Source organism: Carettochelys insculpta, chromosome 1 (genome assembly GCF_033958435.1).
Source record: "Carettochelys insculpta isolate YL-2023 chromosome 1, ASM3395843v1, whole genome shotgun sequence".
Classification (NCBI taxonomy): domain Eukaryota; kingdom Metazoa; phylum Chordata; order Testudines; family Carettochelyidae; genus Carettochelys; species Carettochelys insculpta.
Window position 1 is genome coordinate 283,826,938 of NC_134137.1, and position 17,939 is coordinate 283,844,876.

Below are 17,939 nucleotides of genomic sequence, written 5' to 3' on the forward strand. Positions count from 1 at the left end.
TACTACAGTTCTGTTTATTGTAATAAGGAATAAACCAAACACCATTTTCTGTCTAGAGACATCATTATTTTAGTGTAAAAATGCATCCCCTCTGACCAGGCGTTGTTCAGCAGGCACGAGGGGAATCCCAGAGATACAAGACAGAACAAAGAGTTGATGCAAAGGGGTTCTGCCCTCCTCTAAGAGGTTCCATTTCCCTGCCCCCTTGTTGGTCAATTGGCCGGAAGTGCTTAACTTGACATAGTTACATTTTTCTCATTCTACCATATATGCCTATAAATAAGGGCAGGGTGGGATAGGGTGGATGGAATGCTGGATGTACACATCTGCAATTTATGCATAACCCCTCTTTGAGGGTGTTGGCTGTTAATAAGCCTACAGAGCATTGGATGGGCTCATTACACAGCCACATTAATTGGCTGAGGCAGAAGGGGATCCCTTTCATGTAGCTCATTTATCAAGGAGTCCACAGCTAGTCTTGAACTCAGGCCCCTTTCTGGGCTTCCCTCTATAGTGGGACTGTCCCACTGACTGCAAACAGCAAAAAGCTGCAGCTAAGTGAAATTCTGTCCAGTAATTTTTTTTATCTCTGTACTAGGATTAATCGGGTGGAGGAATGGCACATTCCAAAATGAATGAGGTGAATCTGTTCCCCTTCTCCCCTCCCTCCCAGCAAAGATGTAAAAGGTCCTGAAGTTTGCTGAGCAGTCAAGTAAAATCCAGGCTGAAGCCCACAGTCAAACTGGTGGGATACCTTACTAGGGAGTATGCTGGTCTTTATTTATGCAACAAGGGATAGGGAAGGACTAGAGGAAGACAATATAAGAAAGAAGAGGGAGGCAAAGACCTGCTTTTGGGTATTTCTGGAGGAACAAGGAAAGAAGGGTTCTGAAAACAATTCCCTTGAACTCTTTCTACAGACTGTGTATATTCTGTGAACGTTAGTGTGAACAGGGATCTGTTTCTAAAGTGTATTCACTCCTACTGCTTATGTTCTGCCCCATGTGGAGTCTAGGCTGAGGAAGAGGACTGTGATGACACAATCAGGTGACGACACAGTGAAACACATTCTGGGTTGCACTTGATAATGCCCTGCACCTTATATAGTTATATACATGTTATCAGTCTGACATAACATATTTTACACTCCCTATATACTTGTGTAAGGACTACACAACACGCAGTGCAACAGTAAATAAAAGTAAAATCATCCTCTTTCTCCCGAACAGTGAGGACCGCTTATTGTTGTTACTGAATAAGCACAACAGAAATAGCTCTTTAATGGATATACTTTTGGACATATTATCAAGGGTAGAAGGAGCCAACAAAAGCAAGGATACAATTGCTTCAGGATTCTAGGAAGTGTCCCATGCACCATGTGAACAGAGGTTGAGGCAGGTCTGGACTAAGCTTGGAGCTTAGTCACTGAGACACTGAGTGAAAGATTCTACACATCCTAGGTCCTCTTATTGACAGTAGTCCCATTACACAGTGCTTCCCATTGAAGAGTATCAAAAACACTGAGGAAGTTCCCAGTGTCCAGTGACTATCTTTCTTACATTGTCTGTCCTAAATACAGTTGCTGGCTAATCAAGGGAGGGAGCATATTTATACCTGAAGGAAAGATAGCACAAAGTACCCCTTCTTTCCTTTCCCTAACTCCTCCCCACAGTGAGTTAAGTGGAGAGGCTACAGTAATTGTAAATCAGGGGAGGATATGGTTCTGAACCAACCCTTTGTTGTTCAGCCCTACCCATTTCTAGTGATAGCCATACATAGTCCTGTTGTGTCCCTGATGCCCCATGGAAAAGTAGAGAAATTTTATTTAGAGACTGCTCTGTTTTTGTTTCTTTCTTTCCTCTTCTTCTTTAATTTAGGGAATGTACAGAGAAACTGGAGAACTGCTCCTCCAGTGCTGACCTTCTAACTATTTTCTTCACACATTTAATTAGAATCATATCTGACATCCTGTCTCACCTCCACGTAAAGGATTACGGCATCACAGATGGCTGGGACTTCAGTGATTATGTTGTGACTGCAACTAGATGCTGTAGATTGTTTGCAAGCCTTGTTTTATGTGCAGCTGCCATGCTGTTCTCTCCTCATGGTGCATCCAACACTGGCTCAGCAGGGCAAGAAAGGGCTCCATGCAAAGGTAGTCAGTATCAAACACTCTGCATAGGGGCCTAAGAGCTTGCTTGCTATGGGCAGAAGAAGTAGTTTCACATCATTTTGCTTTTACATCACCCTTATTTTCCTCTGACTGAAAGGGATACTGATCTTTTCAAGAGGTCCTATCCTCCATCCCCTACTTCTTGTACCTAGCATTATGAGGCTAGTAATGACACACTGCTGCAGCCACCATCCAATCCATTCTTAATGTCACTGAAGACTATCATTGACCGAAGTTTCAATGAGATGTTATCAGGTTTTATTAATTTAGAAGACTTTTTTCCCCTGTAACTACCCCACTGGGAATGTTCTGACTAGGTTAGGTTACCTTCTCCACTTGAGCAAGCAACACAACGTTAATGGAATAATGAAAAGGTTTTAATACTGGGGGTCTCACTGCAGTATTACAAAATTCACTGTATCTTCCTGTTATAGACTACAGCAAATATCCCTTAATATGGGCAGTGAAAAATAAATAATATGCAAGTCTGGCAAGAGACTGTTAGGGCTCTTAACTCAGTGCCTCCTGGTGGGTACCCCAAATTAAGTAATGGGCTCTCCAGTCTCTTTAGAATGAATCCCCATATCTTCAGCATGGGGGCTATTTAGAAAGTGTCTGTGTACTCAGACAAGACAGCCTTAATAAGTTAGAATAATGGTATTCGAAATTATGGCAATCTTTTTGCTAGCACTGTCCTACATGCAACCCGATAAATCATCTCCCTGGGAAGTCTGAAAGAACATCTTGGCATTGCCTTGGAGTCAATGCTGATGTGAACTTATAAAATAGAAATCGGATAGATTTGTGTGTTTAAAAAGGAAAAGCCTGGTGAAGCTAGGCACATCCATCCACTTGTGTTAGCTCTGTCCATTATGTCTGCGGAAGGTATTCCCCCCAGGTGGCTGGATCTGGATGGAGTCCAGGAGAGGCCTCAAAGCTTGTCCAAAAGGTCTGAGGTGACAAGGAAATGGAAAAAAAACATGTTTATAAATCTCAAAGTGCTTATACAACATGTTTCTCATGTACTCTTAAAATATAGCCACCTCTGAATTAGAATGAGGTAGCCTTTATAAAGGCAACCTAATTAAGTTCTGTTCTTCAGTGAATTACTTGAAATGGTTCAGTTTAACCAGTTGAATAAAACTTGCTACTGCAGCACTTTAAACATTTGTTCAAATTCTGGTTTTCATTTGAGCCCATTCCTTGAATCCTATCATAAAATACTGTCAAGACAGCAGTATTCTGATACTAGTTTTTAGTAATTTTATGTAGTTAGCTGAAGTGATTTTGCAAAGCAGTTTTCTATCAAGTATTGAACAACATTAAATAGTGGAATAGTAGAGTATCCAACTGATGCTCCATAACGAAAGTTAGTGAGGCACAATGTCAAATTTGAGACAGATTCAAACTTGGCCACAAATATAGTGACTATCATCAATAACCTTGGATAAAAGGCTATAGGATATTTAATGGTCAAGTGTCCAAACCTTACTTTAATATTTCATCTGGAAGATGGCATCTCTGACAGCAGAACAATCTCTAGAACTTCTGTGCAACACTGTATCAGTGCTCCCTGAAGGGTTCAGTAGGGATTATTCAGTATGAGTCTTCCTTGAAGGTCTCCTATTCAAATGTATACTGGATCTGACTTTGCTTAGCTTGAGCTAATGGCCCAGTGTAGAAGAAACTTTTCTACCAACCAACCTCATGTTTCATAATCAGGTAAGGTGCTGTTTGTGATAAGAGGAGAACTGGATAGTGTAGCTCCAAACATCTGCCTGGGCTCGCCTTACTGACTCAACTGAAGGTGCAGGTGAAGGGAGTCTGAGCTAGCCTCTAAGTGAGTTTTACAAATCGCAGTTGTGATGAGAAGGGATGTTATAGAATTTTCACTTATTTCCTCCCTTGTGCATCCTCTCCTTCCATCCAGCCTTGCTTTTAAGTGTCTCAAAAGCAACTTTAAAGCTTTCTTTCCCATATGGCAACATAGTGATGGCCCTCTGGGGCAGAAAAGGTAACTCATTATTTATCTCGTACCCCACCTAAGACATTGTTTAGGTTAGTTACAAAGAGGTACTAGTATCTGTAGCCTCTGGCCTTAATATAGCTCTCTGACCTCATATACATCTTGTAAAGTGATAAAAAACCACGGGGAGGCAGTTGGTTTATGCTCATAGATAAAAGAAGAAAATAATATTCTACCCTTCTCTAGTCATGTCTGTGGTGTGGAGTCTGTCATTACATACAAATGCCCAAATAAATGAAGTGGTATCCTCTCCCTGATCTCATGAGGTATAGCTGATAGCTAGCCCTAGCTAGGGATTACCAGACGTGGCAGCAAACATCAGCGTGAAGCACTATACTACAGATAGAAGTAGAGACTGTACTCACGTGGAAAGGACTTCAGATGGGAGGTCAGTGATGTAGGAAGGTATCTTTCTTCCTGTCAGGAACTGTGCCACTTCGTTACTAAAGGTGTTGCAGTTATGTTCAAAGAGGTTATAAGACTCTCCTCTGTGTCCATGAAAATGAGTTCAAACAGAAGAGACTCAATAAAATACAGCAAGGAAAGGAAATCAAACTAATAATCAATTACACCAGTATCCTTTATCATAAAGGACCCTAAACCAATTCAGATTAACACACAGAAGCCCTTTTCCCTCCAAAATTCAACTGAGTTGGGGGAGGAACGTGGCAGCCATTCTGTGCCACTGACACTACACAACATCCTTTTGGTGAAATGAGGATCAAGTTCTTTATTTGGAATAACAGAAGAAATAGGAGATTGTCGTAATTGCAGAGGCTGTAGTTTCACCAAGACACTAAGTACTATTGTTAACTACTTTTGTGAGAAGTGCTTTGGGACTGCCAGTGAACACAGGAAGTCAGAACTTTAGTTTTACACATCTGAAAGATGGCAGCTCCAACACAAGCTCCAGTAGTGACTCAGAAGGTAAAAACTCTACGCTGAACTAACAGTATTTCCTTCATCATCTATATCTTTCACGAAAACCTCTTATCTAATACATACCAGGCAAAACGCTGTTTGGGGTCCATATCCAATACGGGTTCAAGATCCAAAGTTGCAAGTATCCAGACAGAATGCTCTTCCAACTTTGCTAATGGCCTGGGTACACCAAAGTGTTATGTGGCTTGTAGTTGATCAAGTGTGGGTTCTAGTCTCATCATTACTTATTATCTGTATAGTACTAATTAGCATGCTAGGCCAGTGAAACATTGTGTTACTGGGACAGGCCCCCGGACACTCTTCCATTTTTTTATTTTTTGGCACAGAAATGTTACAATCAAATAAAAGCTGCAACTCACCGGAACATGGATTCTCCCAGCGAGGACAAGTATTCCAAGAAAATTTCTTCTGTAACTTCTGTGCTCCCCAGGTCTACAACTGAGTCTGGGGGCCCAAGCAATGTGCCTCCCTGTGAAATGCATGAGCAAGAGAAGATGCTAAATGGACAGAACGGATTCTGATGGAGTACTCCAAGGGGTATTCCTGCAGTCCAAAATGCTGATGTAAACAAACTAACATGGTTTGCTATGAAGCAGCAAAAAGAGTTTACAGTATCAAATTCTGAGTAAACTATTCTGTGTTCAGATCTCCCCAGTTAGAGAATGAGAGGTGCAAGACACTTCATATGGCTTATTCTGCAGCTTGTTGCTATGTTCTCCATATTGTTTTGTAAGTGCATGGCAGACTTGTTTTTTAAGGTGCTTTCATCCGAAGGTGAACTTTGGGCTAAGACTACCCCAAGAACAGGAGTGGATGTCAAGGTAGTCAGTGTGTTTGCTTTTTAAATGCCATGAATCTTTAAGGTTTAAGTGTAAAAACCTTCAGTTTAGAACCAATCAAGGCAGCCTAAGGTGACTGAATGGCAGAAAGCTTCTGCCTGCTCAGAATGCTGAATGCAGGAAGGTCCCTAGTTTCTTCTGAAGTCTGAGTCTGTCAGATGTAAACCTTAACTTGCGATTGCAAACAAATCCATTGTGCAGGTTCCCTTTTCCCCAGCTGTCCAGACATCATGATCCTCAGCACCTTGCTTGCCTCCATCATGCACTCTCTTAAAACTACATACACTCTTCCTAAAGAGCAAGCATAGGGCACCTTTGATTAGAGAAATTAATCTTCATCAAGAAACCATATGGGAAGAGAAAAGAACAGAGTTGGGAAAAAGTCCCAGAAAGGTTGGACTTACCGGTGCACAGCTGGAAATCCCACCACTGCCATAGAAGAACTCATCCTGATGAACAATTATGGAGGTGTGCCTGTAGAGGGAGGGCAAGGAGACATAAAAAGAATGCCACATGAAATGAAAAACAGGAAATGTTTAAGTCAGTATATAAACCATTCAAGAGAGAGGATGAAAAGCTACAACTGTAGTACATGTTGCCTAAGATATCACTGAAGCAAACAATTCCAAAGAGTCAAGAAAACATTGATGCCCTTCTGTGAGTAGGAAAGATGGCTGGTGGGACACTAACTAGAAGAAAAATGGTCACATTGGTTGTCAAGCCTCATGATACACTGCAGAAGAGAGAGAATGTCTCAACCAGGAGCACTGTGGTACTAAGATACCAGAAATGGTGGGAAAAGAACTCCCAACAGATTCCTTTCTCCAGTCATATACACTGAAGGATAAAACCTCTCTTATGGACAGAGCCTTTCCTCTTTGAGTTAGAAACTTGAGAGAAGTCGGGGCATGAATTACCCAGCATCACCATATGGGCAGAGGGTGGCTGGATGAGGGGACATGGGAAGGGGTCGAGCAGTGAGTGAGACAGTTGGATGAGGTAGGACAGTGGTGGCTGACTGGTGAGTGAAGATAGAAGACACTGGCTAAGGGGTGCTTACTCCTGGCTGTAGACTTTGGGGAACTGGGCATGGTGTTGTATTTATTGGAGAACGTATTTTCTGACAAGATGTGCATATACCTACTAATAAGTAAACATGTGATCCTATTTCTGTAACCTTTGTCTGCAGCCATGATTTTCCTGCACCTGCTGTTGGTGTGTTTGTGTCTGCAATCAGAAGCTAAGCTGTTCGGAACAGAAATAGTGTCCTATGTTTGAAAAATGCTTTGTATATTTTGAGCCATACTGCAATAAAATATGTAATAAAATTGTTAGTACTGAGGTCCGCAGGCAGGAACTCAAAGGAGACTTGCACAGTGCCTAACACAATGCTACCAATCTCTCTTCCATTAACTCTAAGGACATTCAGAAAGTGCCTCAATTTCTGGACACGTTGAAAATACTACTCAGTGTCTAACACACACTATGCAAGTTAACACATATCACTTACCAAATGCCATCCAGCTGTTTCCCTGTAGAGAGAAGAGAAGAATCATTAGCAACTTCCTTTATGCACTTCAGTCTATTTGCTGCCACTCACCCATGCATCTCTTACCTATTTGCATGACTTGCCGAAACCCCAAGCTGCAATCTTAATGCCAAAATTTTATCGTTCTAAAACAGTGAATCTCAACAAGGAGTATGTATACGCCTGGGGGTACACAGAGGTCTTTCCAGGGGGTACATCAACTCATCTAAATATTTGCCTAATTTTACAACAGGCCACATAAAAGGAACTAGCAAAGTCAGAAGAAAGTAAAGTTTCACAGAGAATGGCCTGTTTATATTATTCTATAGACTATACACTGAAATGTAGTACAATATTTATATTTTATAATTATATGGTAAAAAATAGAAAGAAAGCAATTTGTCAATAAAAATGTAGCAGTGACATTTTGTATTTTATGTCTGATTTTGTAAGCAAGTAGTTTTTAAGTGAGGTGAAACGTGGGAACACAAGACAAAGGAGACGTCTCTGAAAGATGCTCAGTAGTCTGAATAGGTTGAGAGCCAGTGTTCTGAAGGATCAGAAAAACAGCTTTTTTTATTTAGTAATGAACTGTGATGCTAATGAATGGTGCCACACTGTCTGCATTGGTGATTTAATTTTTTTGTTTACTTGCATGAGGAATTGACAGTGCCAGACGTCCCCTGCCAACATACAGCCTCCTAACCCTGAATAGGCCCACTTCTAGGGAGAAAATGAGCGCATCATTTCAGTGGCCCATATTATAAAATTATAATCTACCAAAAATTTGAATTGTTGTTTTTAATCTACCACTTTATCTAGTTTTGTGAATTCAGCTAGCAACCACAGTTAAAGACTTGTTGGAAAGATAACTGAGTTCAGAAAATGAAATGAAAAAAACCCAACTGTGGTCTTGGCTAATTTAGAAACATGGAAATCTTTTCACTCATGACAGTTGCTTTCTAATTAGTTTACTCTCAACCAATCCTTGGAAATTGACTTGAACTAATGCTAAAGGAATTTGAGAATGAATAATGGGAGAAATATACATACAGTGTCTAGTCTTATATATCACTAACATTATTGGACCCCTGTATGCACTAATTTATTTGAAACTAATGCCTAATAATGAATTTATTTTAAAGAAACCCGAATAATGTGTCCATTTCAAAGAGAAATTATATGACTTTTAAAAAAATGACTGACATTTATTAAAAAGTTACAAATATTTACATTTTTAAACAAAATATGAAAATAGCTTCCTCTTTCACTCATGTCAGGAACATAGTTTAGTATTTTCTTTGGAAACAGGCAATGACTCTGCCTAAAAGCCGTACACATAAAATAAACTTCAGCTGTTACTTTATAAAAAGAATCCTGTCAGTAGATTGGAGAGGAAGGAACTAGTTTTCTAAAATGTGATTTTCTATGGTAATTTTACTAAAATTAATTCTGTTAAACAGGATGTCAAAATAAGCTGTTTTAAATCATTCTTCACATGTTCCAATGCCTTAGATTCCTAAATAGGAAATGTTTTAAAAAATCAAATTCTCTTTACTATTTTTGCTTTTAGTTTTTGTACTTCATTCATAGTAGATGATGAAGTTTTATGAGTAATCCCAACTACTGATTATAATTAGTAAAGTGAAGTTGTGTGTTGATTTCCAACACTATAACGGAATATGAAAATTAAGTACCACAAAACATTGTTAATTTTTAAAAATGTACTAATTTAGGACTAAGCGATTTGGTAGCCTTTTAGGCACTGATTCTTTACAAGATACTTAAGCATATGCATATCTGTAAGCATGCAAGCAGGCCCACTAATCACACATTTAAATACTTTGCTGGATCAGAGCCTATGTGATTTGAGAGCCTGCATTTTTTTTTGGTTACTTCTTTTTTAAAAAGATTTCTGCTTCAAATAGCCATCTTGTCAACCTACACACTACTTATGGGGGCATGAGAATAGTTTAAGTTCACAGGAAACAATTTCACTGCCCTCAGAAAACTGCAGAATTTTGAAGAATTACTAGACTTAATTTATTTATTTTGGGACTAAATTGGGACACAGGTTTGTAGTCATGATACAAGGTCACTTTTAGACTAGAAACTGAATTTGTGTAATTTTAGAATCCAATCAAACCAGATTACTTCCATGCCTGAGTTTATCCAGAAGGCCAACTATTTGGAAGATTAGATGGTTGAGAATCCAATTTGTGGGCACAGTTAATTTATTAATCTTGGGGGTAGAGGATGGAGTGTATGCATGTGTAGGTTTTTAATCTGAAATAAAGATGGAGCCTGTAGATGGATCTGGATTAAACAAAGCTAAGTGCAGGGTACTGTTGATACATGAAGGGATTATTTAAGGAGATGGCTACAGCTCAAGATACCAAATAGACAGACTGCGATGCCTATCTGGTGGCAGAACTGACACAAAAGTTAAAGTAACACGTGTTCCCTCAGCTAGGCGGCAGGGAAATAAAATGCTATCAACTTTATAATTTTCAGTCACTTAGGATACTACTCCATTTGTGAAAGAATATGACCTACTTCGTCAAACTATAGCACCATGCCAAACGAGGTCATGAAGAGAAGTCTGCATCTGAGCCTCATTCCCAGAGGTGCCTGAGAGTTTGTGAAAACCGGGTGTTGAAAGAAAGGTGAGTATTTATTTTTGAAATAATCCTCTTTAGCAGATGCTTTGGGGCAAAGCTGATTCAATATTGCTCTGTACCCATCCTGCTCTCTTAAAGAGTGAGGAAATGGATGGAGGATAGAAGGAAAAAAGATGGACGTAACTTCTACTTAAGTTGAATTATCTCCTGTTTACAGACTCTTTACAGGCTGGTGGGGTTGGAAGGATAGTATTGTGGGTTGAATGTTCCTTCAAGAACTATATATACACTACAGGCTAGTATGCAGAAAGTTCGAGAGAGAGCGAGAGAGTGTGTGTGTGTGTGCGCGCGTTTTGTAAACGTGGAACCCCACCCCACTCTCCCTCCAGCCTCCACCTCCAGTTTGGCTGAAGATTCCCTCAACTCCCACTCAGCCTGAACACACCCTACTCATCCCAAATGCCCCACCCCAACTCAGTCAGAACTCCCCAACACTTGGCCCAAAGATCCCCTCCATCTCACCCCCGTTTGGCCCAATATTTTCCCCCACCTGGCTCTGCCTGAACATACCCCCCCACACACTTGGCCTGAACATCCCATGCTCAGCCCAAGATCCTCTGCTTGCCCCGAATACTTCTCCCCAGATCAGCTTCCGAGAGGGAGGATTACCTTCGGCAGGGACCTAAGGGTGGATGGCAGCAGCTCAGTGTCATCAACTCAGTTATAGAATAGGAGCAAGTCAGAAGAGGCTTTGAGTATATTTGAACATTTTAGTTGCACAGGACCCTGAAAAACTTCTGCCAACACTGAAGTGAGGATGCATTAATCTTCACTATGGATGGATCCCTTTTTACATTATAGTAGCTTGTCCACAGTCAGGATATTAGAACAACTCGGCTTCCACATCTCTTTTGCCCCCACTCCCTCTGGAAAGAATAAAACCAAATCCTAAGAATGAAACTTCCACAGCTTTCCCATTGGTGAACATTTATTATTTTACTGTTTTAAAGCCAATTTAGCTGAACATGCTGATATGATGAAAGCACATCCGAAAAGACAAAGAAAGAGCAACAGAAGACAAGTTAGACAAAAAGCCATTACAGTTTTGGACAGCACACATGACATGACAGACAAGGAAGGCGATAGTCCCTAGATGCACTAAAGGATTAAAAACAACTAAATAATCTAATTTTTTTATTCCATGATGCTAAAGAATCTGAACTGTTCTTGGCTCTAAAGGAACAAATGTTATTGCCTTCATGAAATCCCCCTAAAGACAATCTGTGGAGTAGAGCCAAACAGTTTTTGTGAGCCCTTAAAAAGAGAATGGGGTGTATTTGAGAAAAGGACCTCCTTTTCTCATCTATCCACTTTGGAGAAATCTGTGGAAAACCACTGACGTCAAATATAACAATGGGGAGCTCAAACTAGAAACTCATCACTCAAAGAATAAAAACCAAGATCTAGCTCACTGAGACAATCCAATCTCCAATTTCATATGATCCCAAATATTCTGAACTTTGCCTTGTCACTGTGACCAAGCAGGCCTAGAGGGTATTATTCCCAGAACTCATTGCAACTTGCCCTATCTCAGCTGGTTATTAATCATCACTAGTAATCAGTATTTCCCAAACAATTGTGAACTTTGTTCCAATTTGTAAGTTTTCTCTTGTCCATTCTGCAGACTCTTACAAAATTAGACATGTACACTGTTTTTCAATCACGTTATTTTGCAATTATTGGGTGTTGTAAAAATCACAACATACTTATTAGCATTCAGGAAAAAATAAGTAATGAATAAGTCCTAAATGCAACATGGAGAAAATCAGAAAGTAGAAAAATACTAAGAGTAGCATCTTATGTTACACCGGAACTAGATTATTTTGAAATGGTCCACATATGGATTTACATTGTAATGACAAGTGATGGGAATGAACATCAGTGTAGTTTTCAGTACAAGCCTGTGGATGAACTCTTATTCCAGAATAAGCACAGCTATCATTGATTTAGCTAAATTTTCCTCACATTTAATTAAATAAATGCAAAATTGTGCATAAACTAGGCTTTAAAGTCATATGTCTGTTTCTCCCATAGCACAAGATAAAACTTAAGTCAATAAAACTATTACAAGAGAAAGTTTCAGCCTTCTTGGTACAGTGTAAAAAAGTCTGAAGGGAAAATAAGTATTTGTAATTACTGTGAAGTTATCTGGCAGCTGGAAGTGGGGAGAATGCACACTTCCAAAAGCTGCTGTTTTTTTTTCTACCTGTCATACACAGAAAAAAGTAATTGCTTAGGGTCTCAACATGAATGTTTTCTTCTGAAATTCGCAAACTTGCTGTTAGCATATGGGCCTTCATGCAGCGTACAATTCACTTTCATTTTTTTATTTTTAAAAAGCCACAGGAGAGCACAATATCTTTCTGTCCAGACAGGCAGATGATGATATTGCCAGCAGGTCAAACAGTACATAGGGCCATGCAGTCAATGTGGCAGCTGGGAAGGGTGATCTCATACTTTTGTAGCTGGACATGTAGAAAACCCTGTAAGACAATTACAGGTCTTCCTCTTCCTACAAGATCATTTCAAGCTTCAGAAACCATACACAAGAGATTAAAATTCTTCAAATTCATTAAACCATTGCTCAGTTAGCTGACAAAGGACAAAGTTCTTGGAAAGAGAGATGACAGGGAAATCCATAAGCTATTGCTGATTGATTGGAAGGACAGATAAACTAATCTACACCACAAGCAGGAGTCTCAGTATAGCATCAACCTGTTAGGGATCACTGACACTGATCCCGTTCAGTCTTTTCCATCAAGAAATGCCTTATGGTCAGGAACAAGTTTTCCATTCATATCCAGGGGAGACTGAAATTATCTTCCCTAACACCATTTAAAAGAAAAATTCAGACAAAGGAGTAAAGCATAATCCTTCACACAGAGCTGCACCTACTGATAGATCTTAACCAGCTGTAAAGGGTCATAAAACAGTGTGCTACCAGTATAGAAAGTCAATACACTCTATAGTTATTGCTCAATAAGAACAAGTATTCTCGCAACCCAAAAATAAATGAGAATTTTAGAGACAAAATTACTACACCTCTTGAATCTCTCTCACCTGGTGCTCTTCTAACCTGACCAGTGCTGAACAAATCTGCTGGACCATGGGAGGTTAATATTGTGTAGCCCAGTATAAACACTTTCACTGATTACTGGGCTCTTAGAAAACATTTAGGGGTAAATTACAGCTAAACAACAGCACAGAACACAGAGTCAGGACTCGTGGCTATAAACAAACTTTATGGGGTCCTGGGAAACTTGGCACACTCATGGTAAGTGGTTGTGTGGCTTCCTGAAATCATGCCAGATTTCGGATGCTGCATGATGAGAGAGTTAAAGATTGGAGAGGTTCAACTTGCAAAGACAGTTCCACAAAACCAAGCATGTTCAGTTTGTTTCTGGTACAACATACCCACCCTGTACATCTTTTCCTATCCGTGCAGAAAATGTCTTCTATCCCTGAAAGTAGTTTGTCTGATTGCCAACTGCTATAAGAGAAATTTCATACTGGAGAGCTCACGTAATAGAACTACTCTTTGGTAAGTTCCACAACAACACAGTAATCATCATAACAAACTCTCTGAAAACTGAAGATACTTCCACACATATTTCAATAAATAGTACATATACCCCTAAATTCACCACACCAGAAGAAAGGCATGGTACACCTTTGGTGTCATCTAGGTGCTTACAATAGATGTGATCTGGGACAAAAACCCTTCCAAAAATTTGACATTGCTCAGCTGCAGCTAAGATGTTCTGATTAAATCTGCCATATTAAAGTTGGTAATGGAGCATTTCAGAAGATTAGCAAAGGGCTTCCACCTCCTTTACTCATAAAGCTCACCTATAATGATCCAGGACAGGAATATCACCTTTGAAAAATATGTAAGGTAATAATTCATACACTTCAGAAGCTGATCTTTAGATGCACACGTATCATACAAAGAGGAAGCTGTGCTAGTCTATATACTATCAAAACAAAAAGCAGTCAAGTAGCACTTTAAAGACAAGCAAAATGGTTTATTAGGTGAGCTTTCGTGGGACAGTCTGTCCCACGAAAGCTCACCTAATAAACGTATCATACAGTGTAACGTTTGACACGGGAATGCTGCCCAGGGTAGTGTTCAGTACTTCTGCAATGTAACTTTATAAACTGAAAACGTGTATATATGTTTCAGCATACTCCATTTCAGAACAGGTCAGTCCCACCGTAACGTGACGTGGTCGGTAGCGTTGCACCTTTAGGAACTGGGGCACTTACTGTGCTGTGAGAGGGGAAAAGGAATCCCTGCTGCCTTGAAAATCTTTTTTTTCTTATAGATAAAGGCCCCCACCACAGGGCCCACGTTATAACTACCGGGCTCGAGTCTGTGCCCAGCGTGTGTGGAAGGCGGTTTGGTGGGGAAGGGGCTCTGCAGGTGCTGCGGGACACCCGTTCCTGTGCGCCTCAGGAAGCCGCCCCAGAGCAGCCGAGGTAGGGAGTGGGGGAGGGTGGAGGGCCTCCGGGGGCAGGACCCGGGACACCCCCTGCAGGGAACGCCCCCACACACGCCGCTCAGAGCGGCCCAGCCCAGCGTCCCTCACCCCCGCCGACGGGGCCAGCCCCCTTACCCAGCATGAGGGGGCTGAGGCGCCGGGCCATGCCCTTGGACAGGTCGTAGACATAGAGCTTCACAGGGTGCATGGTGGGAGACGACTCCATAGGAGGCCGGTCCTTAGGGATAAGGCGGCTCCTGGGTCGGGGGCCGACGGGGGGAGGTGCCGGCCAAGCGGCGGGGAGGGGGAAGGGAGAGCCGGGGCCGGCGCCGTTACTCCTGGCTACACACCAGCGGCGGCGGCACCAACTGTGAGGTGACAGAGAGGGGGCGGAAGGGGAAACTCGCCCTCTGCGCATGCGCCACACCCCGAGAGCGGCCGGCGCCTTGTCACTGCGCCGCTATGGAAGCCGGCTCCGTTGCCGAGGCGGGCCGCTAGCCGGACCGGGGCGGGGCTAGGCCGTTAGAGGGCGGGGCCTGGGCTGCCGGAGCGGCTGGGTCACGAGGCGGTACAAGAGGTAAGTAAGCGGGACTCCAGCGTGTGGGCGGGATAAAGGATGGGCCCCGGTAGTTGGCTGGAACGCGGTGACGCTTCGAGAGTGGAGCTTTCGCTGGGCGGTGAGTGGGCGGCTGCCAGCTGGGGCAGGGCGGGCAGAATAGACTGTGTGGAGCTTTCGCAGGATTGGCTGGGATTGTTTCCGGGCGCGTGGTTGCCGTTGGCTGCCTAACCGGCGGGTAGCCCTTTTCGGAGTGCGCGGGCTGAGGTAATGGTAGAGCGCGAGACGCTTGTGCGCGCGGCTGAGCCGAGTCGTTATCGGGGCCTAGCCCCTGCTCTACCGCTCCCCACACTGCCTAGGAGCGCCCCTCTTCCCAGTCCTCCCGCAGCTCCGCGGCGGGTGTCCGGTCTCCTGCCGGCCCCGCGTGAGGGCGCGAGACGTGGGCCGGGGGGTGTCACATTGGCTCCCGCGGGAGCGAGGCCGTAGCACTAGGCGCCAGCTGTTGCAGCCAGGCAGTTATCACGCCAGCGCCGCCGGGCGCGCGCCCTCCTCTGCTGGTGGGCGTGGCTTGGCGCGGGTCAGCCCCGCCCTCCGACTTTCAACCATTACGCGGCCCGGCCTGCGGCTCTGCGAGGTAGCCCAGCTTGCGCTCCCGCCCCGGCCTAGGCTGTGGCCGCGTGCTTCAAAATTAAGTCGGCCTAAGTTAAAGCTACTGCAGTGGTTCGGGTCCGCACTGGCCGCCAACCCCGTGGTGCGTTTCCATTGACTCTAGCGGGTGGCGCTTTACCTGCTGACAGCCACGTCTGCCCTGACACTGTGTGTCCAGCTCTGGGGCGCGCAGCTGGCGGGCTGCGTGTGGTCCATCAGTGTGCTGTGTGTGGCTCCGCAGTTCGTGTACCATTGTCCAGGTACCGGTTTGCCAGACTCTGCTGGTTTCCATCCATCCATTGTTTTTCTCCCTACCGGTATTAAAAAAGTGATAGGTGCTTTAAACAAGGGTGCACGACATGAGGTGTGTGCTGATTGCACCCAACATTGACTAAGAATCATACTCTCCCTCTGCATCCAGTTGAGTGCTGCTACGGTTCAGTCAGCATCGCCTTCAAATTCTAGGTATGCAAGCATGGTTAGCAAAACTGTCCAGTTCCAGGAGACCGTCTTGGCTGCTCACTGAGCTGAAGGAGGCTGCTTGTGTGTTAGCTCACTAGACTAGGTTGTCCATCACTGACTCAAGTGCTACACCTCTAGAGGTGGTGTTAATTCCAGGATGTCCAACATGCAGGCAACTAGCCGCAGGTTGAATGTGGCGAGGTGGGTTGTATAATAAATGTATTTTCAGAATAACATGACTAGTTGCCTAGGGCAGTAGTCACTATAATGGTAGCTGCTTCAGAACTGGTAGGACACCTCAGTGTTGTTATGTTGATGTAATGGGTGACTTGCGTTGGTGGGAGCAACACTGCAGTATAGACACAGAGTTAAGTTGACATAAGCTAACTAACCTTGTAGTACATGTACCAAACCTTAGTTGTTTCTATATGGAGGGTGTGGTCTCCCCAGCTACCATGCTCCGGCCATTAAATTTTTCATGGTAGTGTAGCTAGGTCAAGTGAATTTTTAAGCATGGACCAGACCTTAGCAACTGATAATTGAGTGTGTGAACCATGTGAGCAATGATCTGGGGGGTCTTCAGACTGAAGGTTAGTGTAAATACCTGCCTCATCTGCATGTCTGTTTTTTTTGATTAAAGCAAACAGTGGTAGTCATGTCAGAGTGGATGTCTTATTACAAAAATGAGGAGGATGAGGAAGAGGAAGAATATCAGGAAGAAACTGAAACTGGTGGTAAGAATTTAATCTCTAACCAAAGTGGTTTGTGAATTTGCTCTGTGTGCCTGCTTTCTTCCCAAAACAAGCCAGCAGTCATGTAGCAATTTAAAGACTAACAAAATAATTTATTAGGTGATAAGCTTTTATGGGGCGGACCCACTTCTTCAGATCTGGAGAGAGTGCTGAAAGTGAATTGGCATGATGATTACATAACAGAGAGATACAAACAAAAACATTGAAATGAAAACTGACAAATCAGATACATAGGACAGAAGTGGGGCTGAAAGGTGTGGAGAAGGGGGGAGAAAATTACTTACTGTAAGTGTCTAGTAAGTGACTTGCCTGAGATCAGTTCAAATATCGAAGATGGGGAAGCCCTTTTTGTAATGCCTAAGGTAGTTGCTATCTCAACTGATGCCAAGTAGCAAAGAAAACATGGCTACCTCTCTGTTGCTTTCTTCCCATCTGCAATGGGGTCATTTACTCCAGACACAGTTCTGAGGATCTCCTTGGGTTCTTTCCTTTTCTGTTCTCTTGGATCCCATTTTGTGAATAATCTCCCATGGAGTAATTTTGGCTACTGTTGCTTCTCCTCACATTTGCTGATTTTACAAAGCACAGATAACTTTGGTTGTATTTTTTTCATTTAATGTACACACCCATCATAAAACTATATTTTTTTTTTCTTCAGGGGAGTATAAATACTCAGGTCGAGACAGCCTTATTTTTTTAGTTGATGCTTCCAAGGCCATGTTTGAATATTGTGATGATGATGGCTTGACTCCTTTTGATATGACAATCCAGGTAAGATCATGTGTTTAGAGATTATATTGACCTACTGTGTGGACTGAAATATCTGTGTGTTTTATGAGTTACATATATGC

At 42.6% G+C, this 17,939-nt stretch overlaps 2 protein-coding genes across 6 annotated transcripts in view; one reads left to right on the forward strand and one right to left on the reverse strand.

Moving 5' to 3' along the window:
• On the reverse strand, window positions 1–15,089 carry DESI1 (desumoylating isopeptidase 1). Its single transcript, XM_075010188.1, has 6 exons — window positions 14,806–15,089; window positions 7,491–7,512; window positions 6,385–6,454; window positions 5,501–5,610; window positions 4,565–4,687; window positions 1–3,124 (listed from the first exon to the last, which is right to left on the reverse strand). Exons 1-6 carry the CDS (start codon window positions 15,086–15,088, stop codon window positions 3,031–3,033), a joined length of 702 nt encoding a protein of 233 aa, XP_074866289.1. The 5' UTR covers window position 15,089; the 3' UTR covers window positions 1–3,030.
• The window catches only part of XRCC6 (X-ray repair cross complementing 6), a 24,216-nt gene continuing 20,777 nt past the window's right edge, over window positions 14,501–17,939 (forward strand). The window contains exons 1-3 of one of the 5 annotated variants that reach the window (XM_075010153.1): window positions 14,501–14,668; window positions 16,977–17,070; window positions 17,747–17,859. In XM_075010153.1, the coding sequence (XP_074866254.1) occupies window positions 16,992–17,070; window positions 17,747–17,859 (192 nt within the window). In that variant the 5' untranslated portion in view covers window positions 14,501–14,668; window positions 16,977–16,991. Of the gene's footprint in view, window positions 14,669–15,228; window positions 15,248–15,293; window positions 15,348–15,379; window positions 15,494–16,115; window positions 16,135–16,976; window positions 17,071–17,746; window positions 17,860–17,939 lie in introns of those variants that run through there. The other 4 variants (XM_075010170.1, XM_075010163.1, XM_075010142.1 and 1 more) reach the window with 4 other exon arrangements.